This window comes from Chionomys nivalis, chromosome X (genome assembly GCF_950005125.1).
Source record: "Chionomys nivalis chromosome X, mChiNiv1.1, whole genome shotgun sequence".
NCBI classification, from domain to species: domain Eukaryota; kingdom Metazoa; phylum Chordata; class Mammalia; order Rodentia; family Cricetidae; genus Chionomys; species Chionomys nivalis.
The window spans coordinates 121,980,285-121,998,829 of NC_080112.1; the positions used below are offsets into that span (position 1 = coordinate 121,980,285).

General features: G+C 37.6%; 1 protein-coding gene across 6 annotated transcripts in view; it reads right to left on the reverse strand.

Moving 5' to 3' along the window:
• Enox2 (ecto-NOX disulfide-thiol exchanger 2) overlaps positions 1-18,545 on the reverse strand; it is a 274,106-nt gene that overhangs the window by 242,540 nt on the left and 13,021 nt on the right. For 3 of the 6 annotated variants that reach the window (XM_057760379.1, XM_057760378.1, XM_057760377.1), the window contains exon 1: positions 15,508-15,889. The exons of the other annotated variants lie outside the window; for them this stretch is intronic. In XM_057760379.1, the coding sequence (XP_057616362.1) occupies positions 15,508-15,529 (22 nt within the window). In that variant the 5' untranslated portion in view covers positions 15,530-15,889. Of the gene's footprint in view, positions 1-15,507; positions 15,890-18,545 lie in introns of those variants that run through there. 6 annotated transcript variants of the gene reach the window in all.

The following is an 18,545-nucleotide window of genomic DNA, read 5'->3' on the forward strand; positions in this document are numbered from 1 at the left end:
AGTCTAAGGCCTGTTGTCATGAGACAGTATCCTGTAGAAGAAGAAAGCACTATGCATAGGACAGAGCCCAAAGACTGAGCTCCAGCACCAAAAGATCTGCTCACCTGTGGGGTAAGACACAGTTGCAGCGGTACTATTTCCCACTGTAAACTGAGCCTGGGAAACACACACCCTACTCCTGAGACTATGCAAAACAGTTTTGCTGTAAGAGTTAGGTCAACCAAGCATACTAGCCTTGGTGGCCAAGGAACAATTTCTGCAACCAATCCTCCCACCTCAGACAACATAGTACTGTCATCCAAGGGCCCATTGACAGGGACTGGAGGAAAGGAGCTGATGCCAAGCAGAGACATTAATCTAATCAGACAGACTTACATTCCAGCTTGAATCACAATTATCTGTGGTGTAGCAGTCGGTGCACCCACTGGGACCAGGAATACTTGTAGCTATGATGTGATTGGTTCAGGTGGTCAAGGATCTGCCTTCACAAATGCTGCCCCCACATGGGCTGAACAACATCCACTAGGCTTCATTTGCAAGGCTAGGACTTTGGTATGGAAATGGCTGTTGGGCTGCTGCAAGTTAACAGTTGGCAGATCCCAAATAACCCCATCTTCATTCCAAAATAATTTGTTATAATCAAACTATAAAGCAAAATTTTCTAATGCACATTGTTGTAATGGACCAATTTGTAACAAGCATGGACTCCTAGCTACACCACTAGAGTAACTCCCACAAACATTAGGCAGAGTAAGAGAGGGAAACAGAAAGAAAAGAACTACAGCAAAGCTAGGAAACAAGTTCCATAATGAATGCAGTAAGACCTTACTTGTCAATAATTACTGCGAATACAAATGGATTAAAAACTCCAATTAAAAGGCATGGAATGACTGTATGGATAACAAAATAAAATCCAATGTATGTGTCTTACAAGAAACTCACATTTCCTTGAAGGACTAAAAATGAAGAGGGACAAAGTGAATGGGTGGAAGGATTCATGCAAAGGGAACTGAAAGAAAGCAAGAATGCAGCTGTACTAAGACAAAATAGCATTCATATCAAAAGCAATAAAAAGATACTAGGAAGTTCAGTATATAATGATAAGGGCTCAACATAGCAAGAGGAAATAAAAGTCTAAATATGCATCTAACACACATAAGAGCATGCAAATACATAAAGCAAATATTAATGACCTAAAGAAACTGAGAGACTTGAACATAATAACAGCAGGGGACTTTACCACTCCACGTTCAGCAATGAACAGATCACCAAGACAGAAAAATCAACAAAGAAACATCAGAGTTAAATTACGCCCCATCCAACAGCTGAAGAACACATTTTTCTCAACATACGGAATATTATCCAGAGGATATCATATGATAGAACACAAAACAATTCCCAATAATCTTTTAAATGAGGCATGTGTCAGTGTCTACATTGTCCCCAGCACAGTGTGTGTGTGTGTGTGTGTGTGTGTGTGTGTGTGTGTGTGTGTGTATTAGAGAGAAAGACTTAGGAGAGAGGGTGCCAACAGAGAAATTACTGATTATATTAAGTATATTTCTGACCACAATGCAATAAATCTAGAACAGAAGAAAAATAGAAAACTATACAAATACATGTAAATTAGTAATTTACTTTAAAAATATTTTAATTAATATCTATAGCTCTATAGCTTTTTATTGTTGAGAATTTCATATATTAATATCAAATCAACTTATTTTTGAACAATCAATGGAGAAAGAAATCAACAATGAAGTTTAGAAATTACTTTAACTAAAAAGAAAATGGAGATAAGACATACCAAAACATGTGGAACATAGCAAAAAAGTAATAAGGAAGGAATTTCTATGAATCAATGCCCATAACAAAAGAATAAAAGATTTCAGATAAATTATCACAAGAAATATCAAAACAAAATAAATTAAGCCCAAAGTCAGTAGAAGGAAAAAAATAGTAATGATCAGGGAAGATATAAATCAAATAGAGCTAAAAGAATAATATATAAGATCAAGAAAACATAGAGCCGGTTCTTTGAAAAGAAACAGACAAACTTTTAGCTAGTCAAACGAGAACAAAATGGAGAAAAAATTTAAAGAAAAAATTACAACTGACATTAGAGAAATGAAAAACAGCATTAGAGATTATTATGGTCAACTATGTGTCCACAAATCTAATAACCTAGGATAAATGAAAAAACTTCCTAGACATACATACCTTAGCAAGACTGAATCATGAAGGAACAGAAAACCCAAATGGACCAATCCCAAGTAATATGTTTGAGTTAGTAATGGAAAGTCACAATCAAAAGAACACCCAGGACCAGGTACCTTCACTCCTGAATTCTACCAAATATTAAAGAAATGATACCTATTCTCCTTAATTTGTTCCAAAAAACAAAAGAGGAAAGAAATCTTCAAACACTTTCTAGAAGGCTAACATCCCAATATCAAAACCAGAACTCAGCATAGAAGTGGCTCTGTTTGAAAAAAAAAAAAATGATAAACCCCTAGCTAGACAAATAAGGCCAGGGCCACATATTTGTGATTTAATTCATGTGGGATAAAGAAGATAGGCAATTGTATTCAAACATATTGGGATAGTGGTTGCTTTCCATTCAGGTAGCAGGGAGATATAGAGGGCTAGGTGGTAATAGTTAAAGGAGATCATGGTTTACTTCGTTGTACAATGATGAAATGTTCAAAAAGTAAGAGTTTGGGGGCTCAGTGAAATGATTCAGTAAGGTAAAGAAATTTTCTGCCAAGCCTGACAACTTTTTATTTCCCAGAAGTCTACATGGTGGAAGCAGAGAACTCCTGAAAGTTGCTCTCTGACCTCCATCCATGCTCCACGGCAAGTTCATGCATGTGTGCGAAAAACACACCAGACAACACATACACAAATACATATATAAAAAATAATTGTGGTGATGGTTAGGCGACTATGAACAAACTAAAGATTGCTGATTAAATTATACAATTAAAAGGGTAAATGGTCTGGCATGTAAATGATACCTCAACAAAGCTTTCAAAACAAAAGAATCAGTAACTTGGGGAGCATATACATAATTCTTTCCCAACATCTGATGGAAGTCTTAGTTTCTTTTCCTATTGCTTCAAATGCAACTTATGGGAAAGGGGGCTTATTCTAGTTCACAGTTCCAAAATACTGTCCATAACTGCAGGGAAGTCAGGGCAAAAGGAAATTCCATAGTCAAAAAGTAATGAAAGCATGCTACTACTTAATTCCGCTGCTCCACTTAGAGACTCAGGATCCTACTCAGGGAAGAGTGACACCCACAGTGGGCAGGTCTTTCCAATTCAATGAAGACAATCAAAACAATTCCCCACAGTCATGCCTAAGACCAAACTTCCAAGTGATTCTAGAGTCCACCAAATGAACAATGAACACTACCCATCACAAGGGATACCGTATGAAAGCACAGCAGGGCTGTTTGGTGCAGTCCCTAGGGACGAGCTGAAGCAGAGCTACACTACACAGTGGAGTAATCAGTTCATGTTGTATTTTGTGTGGCTTTGCTTAAGAAAAAGGAAAGATTTTGATTCACTTATGTAAATATTCAGTAACTAGAGCTACTCAAAAATCAAATTTCTCATCTTAGAGTAGGGAGAACACAATTATTAGAAGTTTCCAGATATAAACAGTATTAACCTATTAAGGATGAAGTGGATGGGTGCATGTAGTACACTGTGTGTATATATTGTAGATAGGGAGATATAATTTAATAAAATTCAAAGGTTTCTTAAAATCCTACAATTTTATTAAAATTCACACATTACAAAGTCCATCAAAACTTGCATCTGTAAGATTTTCCCCATGGAATAATTTTAACAATAGCCAAAAGACAATGAATGCTTGCATATTTTTATAGCAGACATAAAACTCAATAATGGTTTCTTATAAGATAATAAAACTTGATCTTGTGGTTTAGCCTTCTCCAATCTACACAAGTTGTCTCCAGGTCAGTTATTTCTTAAAGAAGCTATGTACTCAATTACACTTACTTTTTAGTCTGCAGCTTTAAAGGTAATGTGAATTTCAACAAGAAAAACATCCTACCCTGTACTTAACACTAATAACAATTAATGAATGCAAAGCACTCTGGATTATGTCCTTCATTTCTACCATCTCCTGGCCTTTCCCCAGATATGGAACATGCAAGCTGTTGATTTTTATAAGTTGCCTCTAAAGCTCTAGAATGAACTATTTGTATGAGCATTTAAAATCTTTTGGCAGAAAGCCACAAATGCCATAAGAAACTGGCATTTGGTCCTCCTGCAATGCTTTTATTCTCTGTTGAGAACTTTAACTTGAGATCATGAAGGAAAATCATTTGGCAGCTATATCTAGACTTTAAAACTCATGGCGCAGCAATTTCTACTCCACTTTATTCTTTAAAAGTCCTTAGAATTGTTCTCTGTTGAAAATATTCAAAAAAAAAGAAAAAAGAAAATTCAAATCCAGATACCATGAGAAATCTTCTTATATAATTATCATATTTTTCAATACCAAAGGATAATTTAGTGTTCCAGTAGAAAGCTGACTAATAGCATCTAGAGAACTAGAAATGACAAACCAGCTTCAAGTATTTCTGTCACTAGATTGGTCAAGGAGCATCAACATAGATAGTAGGTGCTAAGTAGTACTGACTTATCCTAGCTTACTGACAACTTAGGCATGCACAAAAATTCTATATCAAAATTTTGAAATGAAAAACATCTACAGTGAAATTGTAGTTGTACTCACTGTCAACCTTGAAGTTCATGCCTTGGAACTATGTTCTAATGTTCTGACATAGCCCTTCTCTTCCTTCCAGTAATAAATCTCCATGGAGAAGGTCCAAGAAGGGCATTGCCTTAGATCATATTTCATGCTAGAGTGAGGATCTTCTCTACAGCTTTTCTCTATGAGAGGACAGCCAAAAAAATGTTCCACACAGTTTGTTGTTGGGTTAGTATTCTTTTCATTTTAAATAGATGTACTTTCTCAGATACTAATTGATAAAATTAAAAATAGACATTTAAATGTTCAACACATGTATACCTTAATGTTTAGATCAGAATATTATATCATATTTAGCTCCTCCAATATTTATTACTTCTCAGTGTAAAAAACATTCGGAATCCTTTCTTGTATCTAATTTGAAACATACAGAACATGACTTACATACTCTCAACCTACTGTGTACCACAGAACACATCTCCTGTGTATGAGTGTCAATTCTGGTATATTTGGTGATTTGTTGGGCTGCTTTGCAAGTGCTGGGGATAGAATCCAGGGCTACACACACGTTAGTCAAGCACTCTACCACTGAGCTACACTGTTAGCCCCTAGATAGAAATACTTGACAAAAAGTATGCCTTTCTCATTTCAGTCCCAACCCATTTGTTTCCTTCTTGTTAAAAGTTTCAAAGGGCCAATCGGTAGGGCACTCAAGGAACACTACTTGAGAGAGATAGACATATTATTAGAATTCCAGGCTTATTTTACCAATGATCATGTTTCTGCCCAAGCTTATCCCCTTTTCTGCCAGATTGTGTTCTTTATTGCTCATATCATTCAAAACAGCCATAAGGACCAATATTCATTAATTACACAAGCTATATTTATTGTATTTACTTTGTGTCCCACCATTATAAACTATTTTCCTTAGATATCTTAAGCATTCCAATTATTTTTTTTTTCATTTCAAGAATCACAGTTGTAGAAAAAGCAAAGTTCAGCATTGGTGTGGAAGAATTGTCTGTTTTCTGTCAATCATGTTATAGATAAATGTTGATTGGCCAGGTAGGAAATATAGGTGAGAAAACCAGACAGGAAATAGAAATGATGTAATGAGAACAGGAGAATTCTGGGAAGGAGGAAGCTGATTCCTCCAACTCCTGCCCAGACCACCAAAGTAGCAGAATGTGATCTGCAACCACTGAAAAAGGTACTGAGCCACATGGCTAACATAGATCAGAAAAATGGGTTAATCAAGATGTGAGAGTTAGCCAGTGAGAGACTAGAGCTAATGGGCCAATCAGCTTTATAACTTATAGAGATCTATGTGTGATTTTCTTTGGGGCTAAACAGTTGTGGGGTACCGGGCAAGACAAAAACCCCAACAAACAAACAAGCCAGGCCCGTTCATGTTACACAGCATGGCCTTATTATGATTTAAAATGGGATTCTGATTACTTGGCCCTAGGAAGTTGTCTATCTATGGCCATGTCAGTTATTAAAATGCATATTGGCTATAATTGACTACATACCTCTGATATACTAAGTCTGTTACCGACAGACTTACTAAAAGCATCTTCAGTGACCTGTTTGAAATCAATTCATTTGATATTTAATAATCAAGATAAAATGTAACATACAAGTCAAAAAACTTTTCCAGAAACATCTCTGAATATTAAATATGCATTATCACAATTATTTTATATTCTTCTCATTCTCTAGCACAAATTGAGGTGAATTTAGACTGTACAACTTCCACTGAATACTCAGAGCAAATTTCTATGACTCAGTCAAGTATATAAAATTGACATTCTTTGTAGCTCTTCTTCCACCTCCAAACCCAAAAGTGACAGAGTTTGAGAAAATGCCAACAATTTTATGGGGGAAGAGTTGGCAGTCTAGGATAGAGGATCAGAGTGGCAACGAGGAGACTATATAAAAAATCTAAACAAAATGTTCTTTACAACCTCTCGGAGGCACTGACTGAACACATCCCAAACTTGCTTCTATGACAGCCAAATCGAGTGCTTTCTTTACATTTCTCACCTTAACCCATCTGGGCTTTTCACAAGGAAACACATCCTCCACCTTCTCCTCCCCCTCCTCTCCATCCCCCATTCTCCTCCCACCCCCATCCCCTTTCTCCTTCTCTTCCCTAGGAATGCATACACACAGGAGGGAGCACAACCATTCACATTTAAACACGAGTGAGTCATCGAAAGAAATACAGTTTGGGGAGTTTAAAGTCAGAGGTGTTAACAAGTTAGTGTTCTAACAACCTTGAATGAGAAGAACAACTATTATTAGTTGGGAATGCTGAGGAGTAAATAAAAATGATTTGTGAAAGAATCCTAGCAAAGCCCTTAGTATACCTTTGAGAAACATTGCTTGTCTACTCGGTTCAGTCATGGAAGTGTTTGATCGGAAAGAACTTTTTTAAAGTAAAAGAACCAAGGTCTTGATTCCTTAAGATGGTATCTTTACTTAAGTCACTGGAAATTAGGGTTGTAGTGTAAGGGAAGGGAGAGAGAAGAGATTAAAATTTTCCTTTAGATTTCAATGTATTTTGATTTTACAGTTTCTCAAAACTGTAGCTGAGCTTCAGTCTTTTTAGTCCTCAAAACAAAGGAACTTACTTACGAGTGTTGTAGGGAGTCTTGGGTGATGTTTTAAAGCCTTAAGATGAACTAGTTTGAACCTCCCTCGGCTAACCCAGTAAGGACAGAAACAACAATGAATTATGTGAATGAATTTAAATGTTACCAAAAAAAGAAGATGAGATCTTCTGTTCATTGAAAACTGAAAGCCCACAAAGAAAGTGAAGAATGCCAAGGGGCAGAATGGGAATTTAAGGATGTGCAAAATTTTTTTTGCAATTAAAAAGAATATAAAGAGCTAGGATCCAGGCAACAGAGGGCAGGTCAAGCAGGCATAATTATTACCATATAGTTTAGTAGGCAGCAATATTCAAGTATATTACCCGTGTGTTTTTGTAAAACTATGGATTTAGAAGCTGGGCTCTTTTTAAAGCCACCAAGAACAACTAATATGCATGAACTCACATAATAATAAAAACAGAGAGATATCGTGTCTGCGTACAGACCGCAGTGTTTCTCATTCAAAGTCTTCCAAACTTTTAATGAGATTTTAAGTAGTGAAATGATCTGGAAAGGGCATACACGTTCAAGGAAAGTTTGTCAGGGAAGAAATGGAACCAGGAAAGTAGTGAGTCATGAGTATATGAAAGGTGGAATAATCTAGTAGAGGAAAGTGGAGAGGTCTGTGAAAGCTAAAATGCATACAAGAATCCATGACCTAAGCAGCAGAGCCAGGAGCTCTTTCTTCTGATTAACTACACTTTAGCTTAGAAATCAGGGCTTACAGCCAGATCTCAACAGCACCCAGTATGATGAGAAAAACAGTACTGATGAGAAATGCAGAGTAGAGCTCTCATTTAAATTTAATTGAGATCATAATTTGTCAAATCACTTCTGAAAAAAATGCATCAAGAGAAATGCAATTCCCTATATGTCAAAGGAACAAATATCTCTGTTTGATTGACCTTTGATACAATTATTAGTGGGGCCATCACCAAAGATTCTCCAGTTTCACTCCTAATACCATACTCAATAGATGGGACTATTTAAACTTCAATTGAATTAAAATCCAATAAAATAATGTGATCGTTTGAAACAGCCATCTTTCCAAGCTGACTAGTCACATGTCACTTAGTGGCTACTGTGTTAGGAAGGGATGGGTCAGAATATTTTATCATCATAGACAGTTTTCTCAGATAGTATTGGGTTAGTTATCAGAAGACTAAATGATAAACCAAAAATCAAACAATTTCAATTACAGTTTTAAACAATGTAATTAGTATTCATATTCATAGAGAATACAGATCTACACTAACATTTTATGCTTCACTTTGAAGAGTGGTTATCAAAAATCAATTTGCAGAAGAACGATTTGAGGGGTTTTATTATTACTAAAAGAATGATTCTGTAGGTCTGGATCTAGGAATATGTATTTCTGCATTTTGAGAAATGTTATGATTATACATCAAAATATTCCAACTGATTCTGTCAACTGATGGATAACAAAAATGTGGTACATACATACAGTGGAATACTATGCAGCTACAAACAAGAATAAAATGCTCTAATCTCCAATAATATGAACAAAATTGAAGATTTCCTTTTGTTCCTTTTGTTAAGCACAAAAATCCAGACAAAAAAATACAAGTCCTGCATAATCTCACTCACATGTGGGATCTAAAATAGTTGATCTTACTGAAGTTTTGGATAGAATGTTTGTTACCAAGCGGTTCTAGGAAGAGCAGAGCAAAGGACAGGGAGGATTGGTCGGTGAGTGCTAAGTGATAAGCAGGGATAAAGACACTTCACTGTGTGTGCTGTTGCATAATAAAGAGGCCAAAGGTAACAACTGTGTTGTATATCTGAAATGTCTGGAAGAAAAAGAAATGGAAGGATTTTTCAGCACACAGAAATGATAAATGAGCCAAGGCATGGTGGCTAAACTTGTAATCCCATCACCTGGTAGGTTGACACAGGAAAACAATGAGTTACAAGTCACTCTGAACTACACAGCAAGTTACAGGTCAATCTGGGTTATATAGCAACTCACTCTCACCTCTGCCCAAAAGGAAAGATAAATGTTTGTGGAAATAGGAATATTTAATAGAATTTGGACATTACACAATGTATGGATGTGTTAACACTACTTAGATAATACCCCATTAGTAGGTAACATTTTTTATGGCTTTTATATAGTACTTTAAAAATAAATGTAATTTAAATATTTAAAGTTTTTACCTGACATAATACCATGGGAAAATTCCAATTATATTTTATATATGTGTGCATTATTTCCTATAAGTACATATATATTATATGTATCGATTTATTTTCAAGTGTATATATATATATTTATTACTGTATATACATAATACAGACTTTCCCTCTATGTAAAATTACAAAATGTTCACCAAAGACAATGGAACATTCAAGGTACAGTGGATCTGTGAAAATATTAAGCGTAGAAAAAAATCAAGCAATAGGAACAAATCTGTTGAACAGAATATCCCAGAATATCTGTGCAAAGCAGAAGCATCTATCTACCCACTTTCTGGAACTCTCTGAAATGATTCTGAAACTTGAGATAGTAGGAGAGGAGAAAAACCTTGGTACCGCTGCAGGTGGCCTAATATTATAAGTCGATGCTTTTGTGTGAGACACTAGACTGTGGGCTGAGAGATGGGTAAAAATATAGTTAATGACTTCAAGAACTCAGTCTACCAGAGGAAGACAGAGCAAGGATAAGTACTATAATGCAGTAGCAGGTGTGATTGGAGCTGAATCTTAAGTGTCAAGTGATTCTCAGTCGCTGGAGATGTGAAAGGTGGTAATTTAAATGTAGAGAATAGCATGGAAGAAGCATAAGAGCTTTAAAATGCGGAGGGTACCAGGTGACCCAGAAGTAGTCTAATTCATAAATAAATAGGATATACATAGTTGTATGGTGTAACATCGGGGTAGAAAAGCATTCTGGGTGGCTGGGATATAACTACAGATTATCCTAAGTGTCTCTGGTTAAAAAAAAAATAATCCTTTAGCAAAAAAAAAAAAAATGAGAAGCACAGCTAAGTATTAGATCTGTATTTAGGGAAACACTGTACTAGCTGGGCATAAAAGGTACTGGGCAGGTAGGAGAAGCAGAGATGATGTGCTATGATTAGTCATTTGGCTGCATGGAAGCAAAAATAGACTCTACTTGCAATGTTTCTTACTGCAAAAAGCTAAATATCAAGAGAAAAGCAACAGAATAGGAAAGACTTTTTTAAAACAAAGCTGAAAATCTTAAGAAAACCATGAAGAGTGGCAGCATTTCAAAACCGCTGGGAATTCAGTGGTCCTTCGTGACTCTGTCCATAGAGGATCCACGATGGGGATCAGAAAGAAACTAAAAACAAAGTATCAGTGGTCTAGTGAGCAGATGCCTCTGCACTGCCTAGGCCTTCTGAAGTCACAGACAACTGAATATCAGCTTTTAACTCGTGCACACGTAGCTTCTTCAGTGGAGTACATGGAGACTCCCTGCATATTGCATGTAGTTAAGAGCAAGGGCTCTGGGGCAAATTTTCAGTGATCAAATCTTGGGGTTAGTACTGGTATATATGGTGGTACCTACCTGATAAACACTGTACTTGAGAGGGAGAAGAGGAAAATTATAAAATCTAGGCTAGTTTGTGTTACATAGAACATCTGAGGTCAGCCTGAGAGGTACACAGTAAGACTATGTCTCAAAGAGCAATTAAAAAAAAAGCCACAATTCTGAAGCCTGGTAATTTTAAGACCTGATAAGCAGGTTACTTAATAGTCTGTGCTGGGTTCCATCCAATTGAGCTGTTAACCAAAGGGCTCCCATGGAAATCCCCAAACAACCCAAGAAAAAGGAATGTGCCTCAGTTTTTTAAATGTTTAAATGGAAATACTACTATCTACCTAAGGGAATTATTATGGATGTTGATGAACCCATACATACAAGTTATTTATTTAAAATAACAACCTGCTACAGAATAGGAATCAAAAAATGTTAGCTCATCTGTGTATACATGAGTGGAGAACACACATTTAGTTATACTATACACAGTAACCCTTAAAGGCATGAGTATTTTATCTCTAGGATGTCATATATCTGCTCAGGAGTCCAAGGAGCACCTGAAGTATACTGTCCTGCATAAACAGCATGCCTTAATTATTATTCCTTTTTAAAAGATTTTTATTTTTTTTGAGGGGGGAGGCATACCAAATTGCCACATGGAGTATGTGGTGATCAGAGGACAGCCTGCAGGAGTAGATTTTCTCCTTCCGTCATATGGGTCCCAGGGATCTAACTCAATTCATTAGGCTTGGTGGCAAGTGCCTTCACCTGCTGAGTCACGTTGCCACCCCCTGAGTATTATTCTTAATGAGGATATTAAGTCATTTTTAATAAGAATTTCCATTTGTAAATATTCTCAGTGATCTTTTTTTAAATATTTATTTATTATGTATACAATATTCTGTCTACATGTATGCCTGCAGGCCAGAAGAGGGCAGCAGACCCCATTACAGATGGCTGTGAGCCACCATGTGGTAGCTGGGAATTGAACTCGGGACCTTTGGAAGAGCAGGCAATGCTCTTAACTGCTGAGCCATCTCTCCAGCCCCGTCAGTGATCTTCCTGAGTAGGCTGGGCCTGCCCTCTTCTTCACTGAACACAGTTAACAAGTGTACCCAGCTTTACAGCCCTGAAGAGCTGAAGCCCAGAAACTGACTTTGTAGTTTTGCTTGGACTCAGTACAGGAAAGGGAACGTTATACAGATCAAAGACTCTTTTTCCTTCTCCAGTTAAAAAAAAATACCAATTTCTCTTAAAAGCCTCCAATAAGTTCCTTTTCATTTAAATTCAGTGCGCTTGTTCCCACGAAAAGGAATTAGTGTGAATTGGGGGTGAAGAAGGGGGTTTTGTTCAAAGCTCCTAACTGCATGAGAAATTGTCCACTGAAAAATCAAGACTTTTTTAATATGGAGCTTCCAATCACATGTATACAATTCCCCACCTCTCCTTTCTGCAAACTTAACCTACAACTCCTTTTTAAATTACCAAATCTCACTTAAGCTTAAAGAAAGATGAATGGGCTTCATATAGTCCTCCTTTCCCTTAAATAGAGGAAGTACTGCTTTACTTTACTTTAATATATATTAAAGACATAATCTTGGATGAAGATAAATTCTAACCACATGGTGGTTGAGGCAATATAGTCATTACCATCCTCATATGTTATTTTTCTAAAAGTTGAAAGAACACATTATAACAATATTTGTCCTATCTCTTTTCTCGTTTTTTTAGTCTTTGAGGAAGGGTCTCACTCTATACTTCAGGCTAACCTTGAACTTGTGGTGCTCCTCCTGCCTCTGCCTCTCTGCCTCTCCACCTGCCTCTGCCTTTGACTCCGTATCAGAAGTACAGGGATTGCAGGTGTGTGCTGCCACCATGCCTGGCTTTACTCATTTCTGCAACAACACTCTTGAACACTGCCAGATGCTGGGAAACTGTGCATGGCATGAGTGCAGTCATTTCCCCAGGACATGAGAGCTCCAATAAACTGATGTAAGAACGACCCCACAAGCAATGTCTCCTGAAAAGCTTTGAAAGAAGAGTTTGATCAGAGACAAGAGCTAGAGCTAGTGTGAATTACTCAATGTCTGCATCCCTTTGCTGAATTTAGAACGCAACTTTAAACAGCATTCCCTTCTTTGGTGGTACACAAAGTCTGACTTTTCATTAAAACGAACAAATTGAAAAATCTCTTTGAGAACTTTAAAAGACTGATGAGAGAGAAGTGAGGAGCGTAGGGAGGGAGGAGGAAGAGGAAGGAAGAATGAGCTACATATTTTTTCTGTTATCTGTGCAAAAATATTCTAATTTTGAAAACATAAAAGTTCACATTCATAGCCAGGATATTTTCAAATACATACATACTTATGAAAACCATTTACAAGTCCACTGAGCAAAATATTACAACAAATTATCTTATTGGGTGGAAAAATATTTTACATTAACCTTTAAATCAGACAAGATTTGTTTCCTCAAAACTTCAATTTTTACTTTCATTCATATCGGTATATAAATCTGCCAGAACACTAGTGTGTTACAAAAGAATAGACTATTTATGGAAATAACTAAATGTAGTCTTCTCAACTTGTAGCATAGTCCAATTTACCTGGAACCTATTATTACAGAGACAGTGTGCTATAAGGGAGAAAAAATAAGCACATATTTTTTTTAAAATCAGATGATTTAATCTATGAGTTCAGGCTCTGCCACTCAGTAGGTGTAAGACCTCAGGCCAGTTACTTATCCTCTGAGTCTCGGTCTCAGTTTTCTTACCTATAAAATACAGATCACATCACTACTGTTGCCACATAGAATTGTTACGAGCTTAAACTGAGAGTATGAGTTAAATCACTGTAAAAATGTTTTACATATCCACTGTGACCCTAACAACCAACAACCGTAATATAACCTTAAGAGAATAAAACCATTAAAGAGTTAAACATATCCATTACTAACACACGAATCAAATGTAGCCATTAAGGCCACCTGGTTGAATTTGGCATTATTCATGTGCTCACCTTGAATTGAGAAAGAGTAAGGGGATGCCACCATTTCTTTTAATGTAAACATGTACTAACACAAAGAAGTGTTCCCAGATACAGCAATTCCAGGAGCATAACAAAGTCCAGTATTTTTCACTGCCAGACATCTACACCAGCATTATCAGCACGCAAAAAACATCTACGTATTGAGCAAAGCAATGTTTTCCATGAAAATATAGCTATCTAATTTATAATGACAAAATAAGACATCTCTGAATTTAACCAGAGGAAAACAACCTCAGCAACTTGTCACATTAAAATGTCCAGATACAGTTCCTCAGGAGTCGTGCCTGCACTGGTGGATGGAGAAAACACCTAGCAAGCACAACTTTCCAACACTTCCAGAAACAAACCAGCTGATAGCCAGGAAGGAAACCAAAGCCATAAATTCAAAGAAATGGGTGGCAGGGAGACTACACAAACCTGCTGTTGCTTTAACTGCAGACAATTCAATTCAGCAGCTGTTGGTTCAGGGACTAAGGTTCACTGTATGCTCCTCAATGCAGCCTTGAAACACTGTTACTCAATCTCTTCTCCACATCATCTGCATGCTGCCCCATTAATGAGGAGCAAAATCAACTGTCAAACCATGCATCAAAACAGAATGTGATCTTTTAGCTGTTCAGCACAGGAGATGTTCTTTTAAGAATGAAACAAGAATGTAGATGCGAGTCCTTGGCAATAAATGATATCCAAAGTTCTCAAAAACCATGCAGCTAGAGGGACTAAGCTCCTGGTCTGTTCAGTGGGAAAGTGAAACTTTCTCAAGGTTTCTTATTTGCAAGGGTCCTTCTTGCCTAACAGCTGTATAACAAGCCTTTGAAACAGCACGCATAAGTGGCTGATCAGAGCCCCAGAGTTTGCATTATTATGCACCAATATTTTTCTGAAAGCTTAAGCAAGCACTTAAGGAACATTTTAGATCCGACGATATGTTACAATACGGTGGCTTTGGGATGGTATTTTAAGCTTTGCTGTTTCCAGCACTTTTTTTCAGCACCATGAGAATAAACAACAATAATACATGATATTAATCAGCCTGAGTTCAATACTGAAAGGAAAAGAAATTGACGGAAAAGATGTGCTCCGGAATGCTTCCCATTAGAAGTTTCCTTACTCTTAACTACATGGAAATCCATACAACCAATTAAAAAATACAGGAGCTTAAAAACTCAAGAGCAAAACAACATACTGAGAGTTTCAAAATTGCTTTTTGCTTCCCAAACACTGTCTTGTGTGCAAACAGTGTAGGCATTATCACATACTACCAGTTGCAGATGTAAGACTTGGGAAATTCAATACAAGAATACAGCAGAGAAGCGTGAACAATTAAGGGATCGCGACTACCAATTTAACAGAAAACCCAGATTTCACACAGCAATCTACCACACGCATAGCTAGGGAGTTTTATGCAGCTATTTTGTTTAGCTTGTTAGAATCCCATTTATCTTTCAGGCTAGTAGAACAGGAAGAGAAATAAGAGAAAGAAATTCACTTTGAAACCGAAGGGAAATTTCAGAGAAAATAAAACATACTATACCTGTATATTGTACCAGGAACATTGTGACACTCTTCGGGGAACTGTTTCACGCTGTATCCTACCGTGAGTTATTCTCTCCTGACCCTCTTCTCTCCTCAAAAAGAAAAGCCAAAACACCCTAAGCCCCCACTACACACTATCCCTAACCCACCCCCCCATGGAGGGGAAAAAAAAACACAGCCACAGTTCCGCTCAGATCCGATGCTTCTGTTAAGCTCAGCTCCAGCCGAGCAACTGAGCTCTAGCAACGGAGCACGGGGAGGTGGATTCTGATGCCAGTAGCACTTCCATCCACTTCACTTACACAAAAGCAGGCAGTAGAAAATCCAGGAGCCTTGAAGACAAGGGCTGGAGCTGCCTTTTATGAATTGCTATTACTGCATGTGTCACCATCCATCTCCAATGACGGACACTTATAGGCTGAATTGGGAGTGGAGGGGGTGGGGTGGGGGAGGTTGGAGAGCAGGTGGAGAAGCAATTAGCAGTATGTTCATTGGAGAATTCGTTCGGGATTTCATACATCAGTGCCTAAAGAAACAGCATGCAGTTGACAAATCAGAACTTTACAATTTGCATGCCTTAAAAGAAATCTTAGCTCGCAGCTCCAAACAAAATAACACTTAGCCACACTTCCAGGGTATGGAAAGTCGCCTCTCTACTTTCTCTTTCCTCTGGCTACCCTTGTTCCTGACAAATCAACATTCTGAATGAGTATTTGCTCATTTTCCCTAAAGAATTATATTTAAAAGGCTGAGAGCAAGGGAAGTATAAAGAAATTAAATTCTATTGAACATGACATCTCTTAACAAAAAGACAAGAAGCTAATTATTTTAAGCCAACTTCCCATCTCTATCCCCATTCTCCAGGTGCAGCTTCCACACCTATAATCAATTGATCAAACAACTTTTGTGCATCTATTTAACCCCGAGAAAAATGGCTATCTAAAACTAATTCATTTAAAATAAGCTGAAAAACCAAGAGCTATGTGCAGGACTCAATTGGTAAGGGACCTTAAGAAAACACTATCTGAAAGTGGTCTGATTTCTTCATCGGCTAAAGTGAAGCACACTTCTTTAGACTGACTTTTAAAATTATATATGAATAGAAACAGTAAGGAAGTACATTCTTATGGGGAAAATGTGAGCCACGTGAAGGAACCCCTCGGGTTTCCGGGAACCTGGGTGCCATTTCTACAGCCTGGTGACACCAGATGAGGAACATAACTTCTCTGCAGCTGAGTTTCCGGATGTCTAAACAGGAGATGATGGTACACATCATGACTGCTTCACAAGAGTATCATATGAAGCTAATGAGATAATGGCTCTTCTGCAAACTGTACAGGGACAGGCAATTGTATGAGGTTATTATCACCCACCACACTGAGCAAGTTCCTGCTTCAATGACTTAAGTAAAGCACCTCTCTCACGTAAGGAAAATAAAAAGAAAGGACAAATATGATTTTTTAAATCATTATTTATTCTTCAAATTAGAATCATTGTTTATCCTCAGAAGTCCCCAGAAAGGGGATTTAAAAAAGAAAAACAACATTTTAGAGTGTAATCCATAGTACATTAGAAGTTTGTCAAAGAAACTGCAGTCCCCTAATACTCTCTTTCTAGAAAGTCTGTCCATTTTCCTTCATAGGATCTGAGTTCATGTCCCATCTAGAATTCTAACTATTGAAAAATAAACATCTCCTTTTGCTCAATCTTTCTATCTATCTGGTTCATCCTCTATGCCCAGCAGATGGGAAAAGACTAAGTCTAAATCTACAAGGTAAAAATCCAAAGTCATGCTTTCTAAGGCTCCAAGCTGCCTTAATACTATATATACAGTGACCAGCTGGCTTATACTGGGACACAATTTTAGCACATGAAGTCCTGGGGCGGCCACACCTGGGGTACTAAATGATCCAGGCAATGTTTGGGGACCTCCAGTTCAGCCAAATCCCACATGTCCTGATTTCCATCTGTACGGTAGTTACCCAAGTGTGTGTCTGTCCACATGGGACAAATGTGAAACAGCCAAAAAAAAAAAAAAAAAAGCAGAAATATCAGATGTCAGCTCATCTTGGCCCCCTCCAGTGCCATCTGTGTCTTCAAACAAGTGTTTAGACCAACTCTTAAAATAAGAAAGAAAACTTCCTCATTGCTCTTTCGAATACCATTGCCGTTGCTGAAAATGCCAGTAAAATATTTATCTGAAATCTATTTTAAATCAATGGGGGAAGTAGAGAAGATGAATCACAAAGGGTTACCTAACTAGTAGCTAAGGCCCCATGAGCCATTTAAAGGGCAAGGGAAGGAAAAGCTAGAAGAAACAGCAGAGAGAAAAAGGAAGGGAGAGAAGAAGTGAGCTTTCTAATCACACACTGGGTCAGAGCAAATCTCTTCTGCTTCCCTTTTAAAGCACTGGGAATGACAGTTTCTATAACTGAAGCTGTAACCTCGCCTTCCATCTGCTTATGTGGATAAACAAGATGCAAAGGCACTGGAGGTCCCAACACCAAAGCTTACTTCCCCTGGCATGCAGAAAAGCAAGCATGTGGAGTACAGACTTCCAGAGGCCTCCCACCTATAACCGTCCACCACAGCCTCACCTCTGGCATGGCTGCAAAGAAAGGTATCAGCCAAACTTCAGGTTCCACAAAGGGGAAAGAAACAAAGAATGTCTATTTTAGAATCAGGGTGATACACCTTTGGACACTGTAAGTAACTCCCACAAACCCAAGTTTGAAATTCGAACCCCTCAAGTTCCTCAGAAGTGCCACACAAAGTAAATGGGAAAGGACTAGGAAAACGGTTTGTCAGCATTATTCCTTAAGTCAAAATGTAAAGACCCTATCTATAAGACAACTGACAAAGTATCCCAAAGTAAAGAGGTGGGGGAGGGGCAGCACCTTCAACCCACGTGAGCAAGAATGGAATTGAAACCATAAAAACATCCTGATGAGAAGAAATATCAAAACCTACTGTAAGGCTTTCTTCCTGACTTCACGTTTTAAAATCTAAGCATAAAGGGCATCCTAAGCTGCTTCC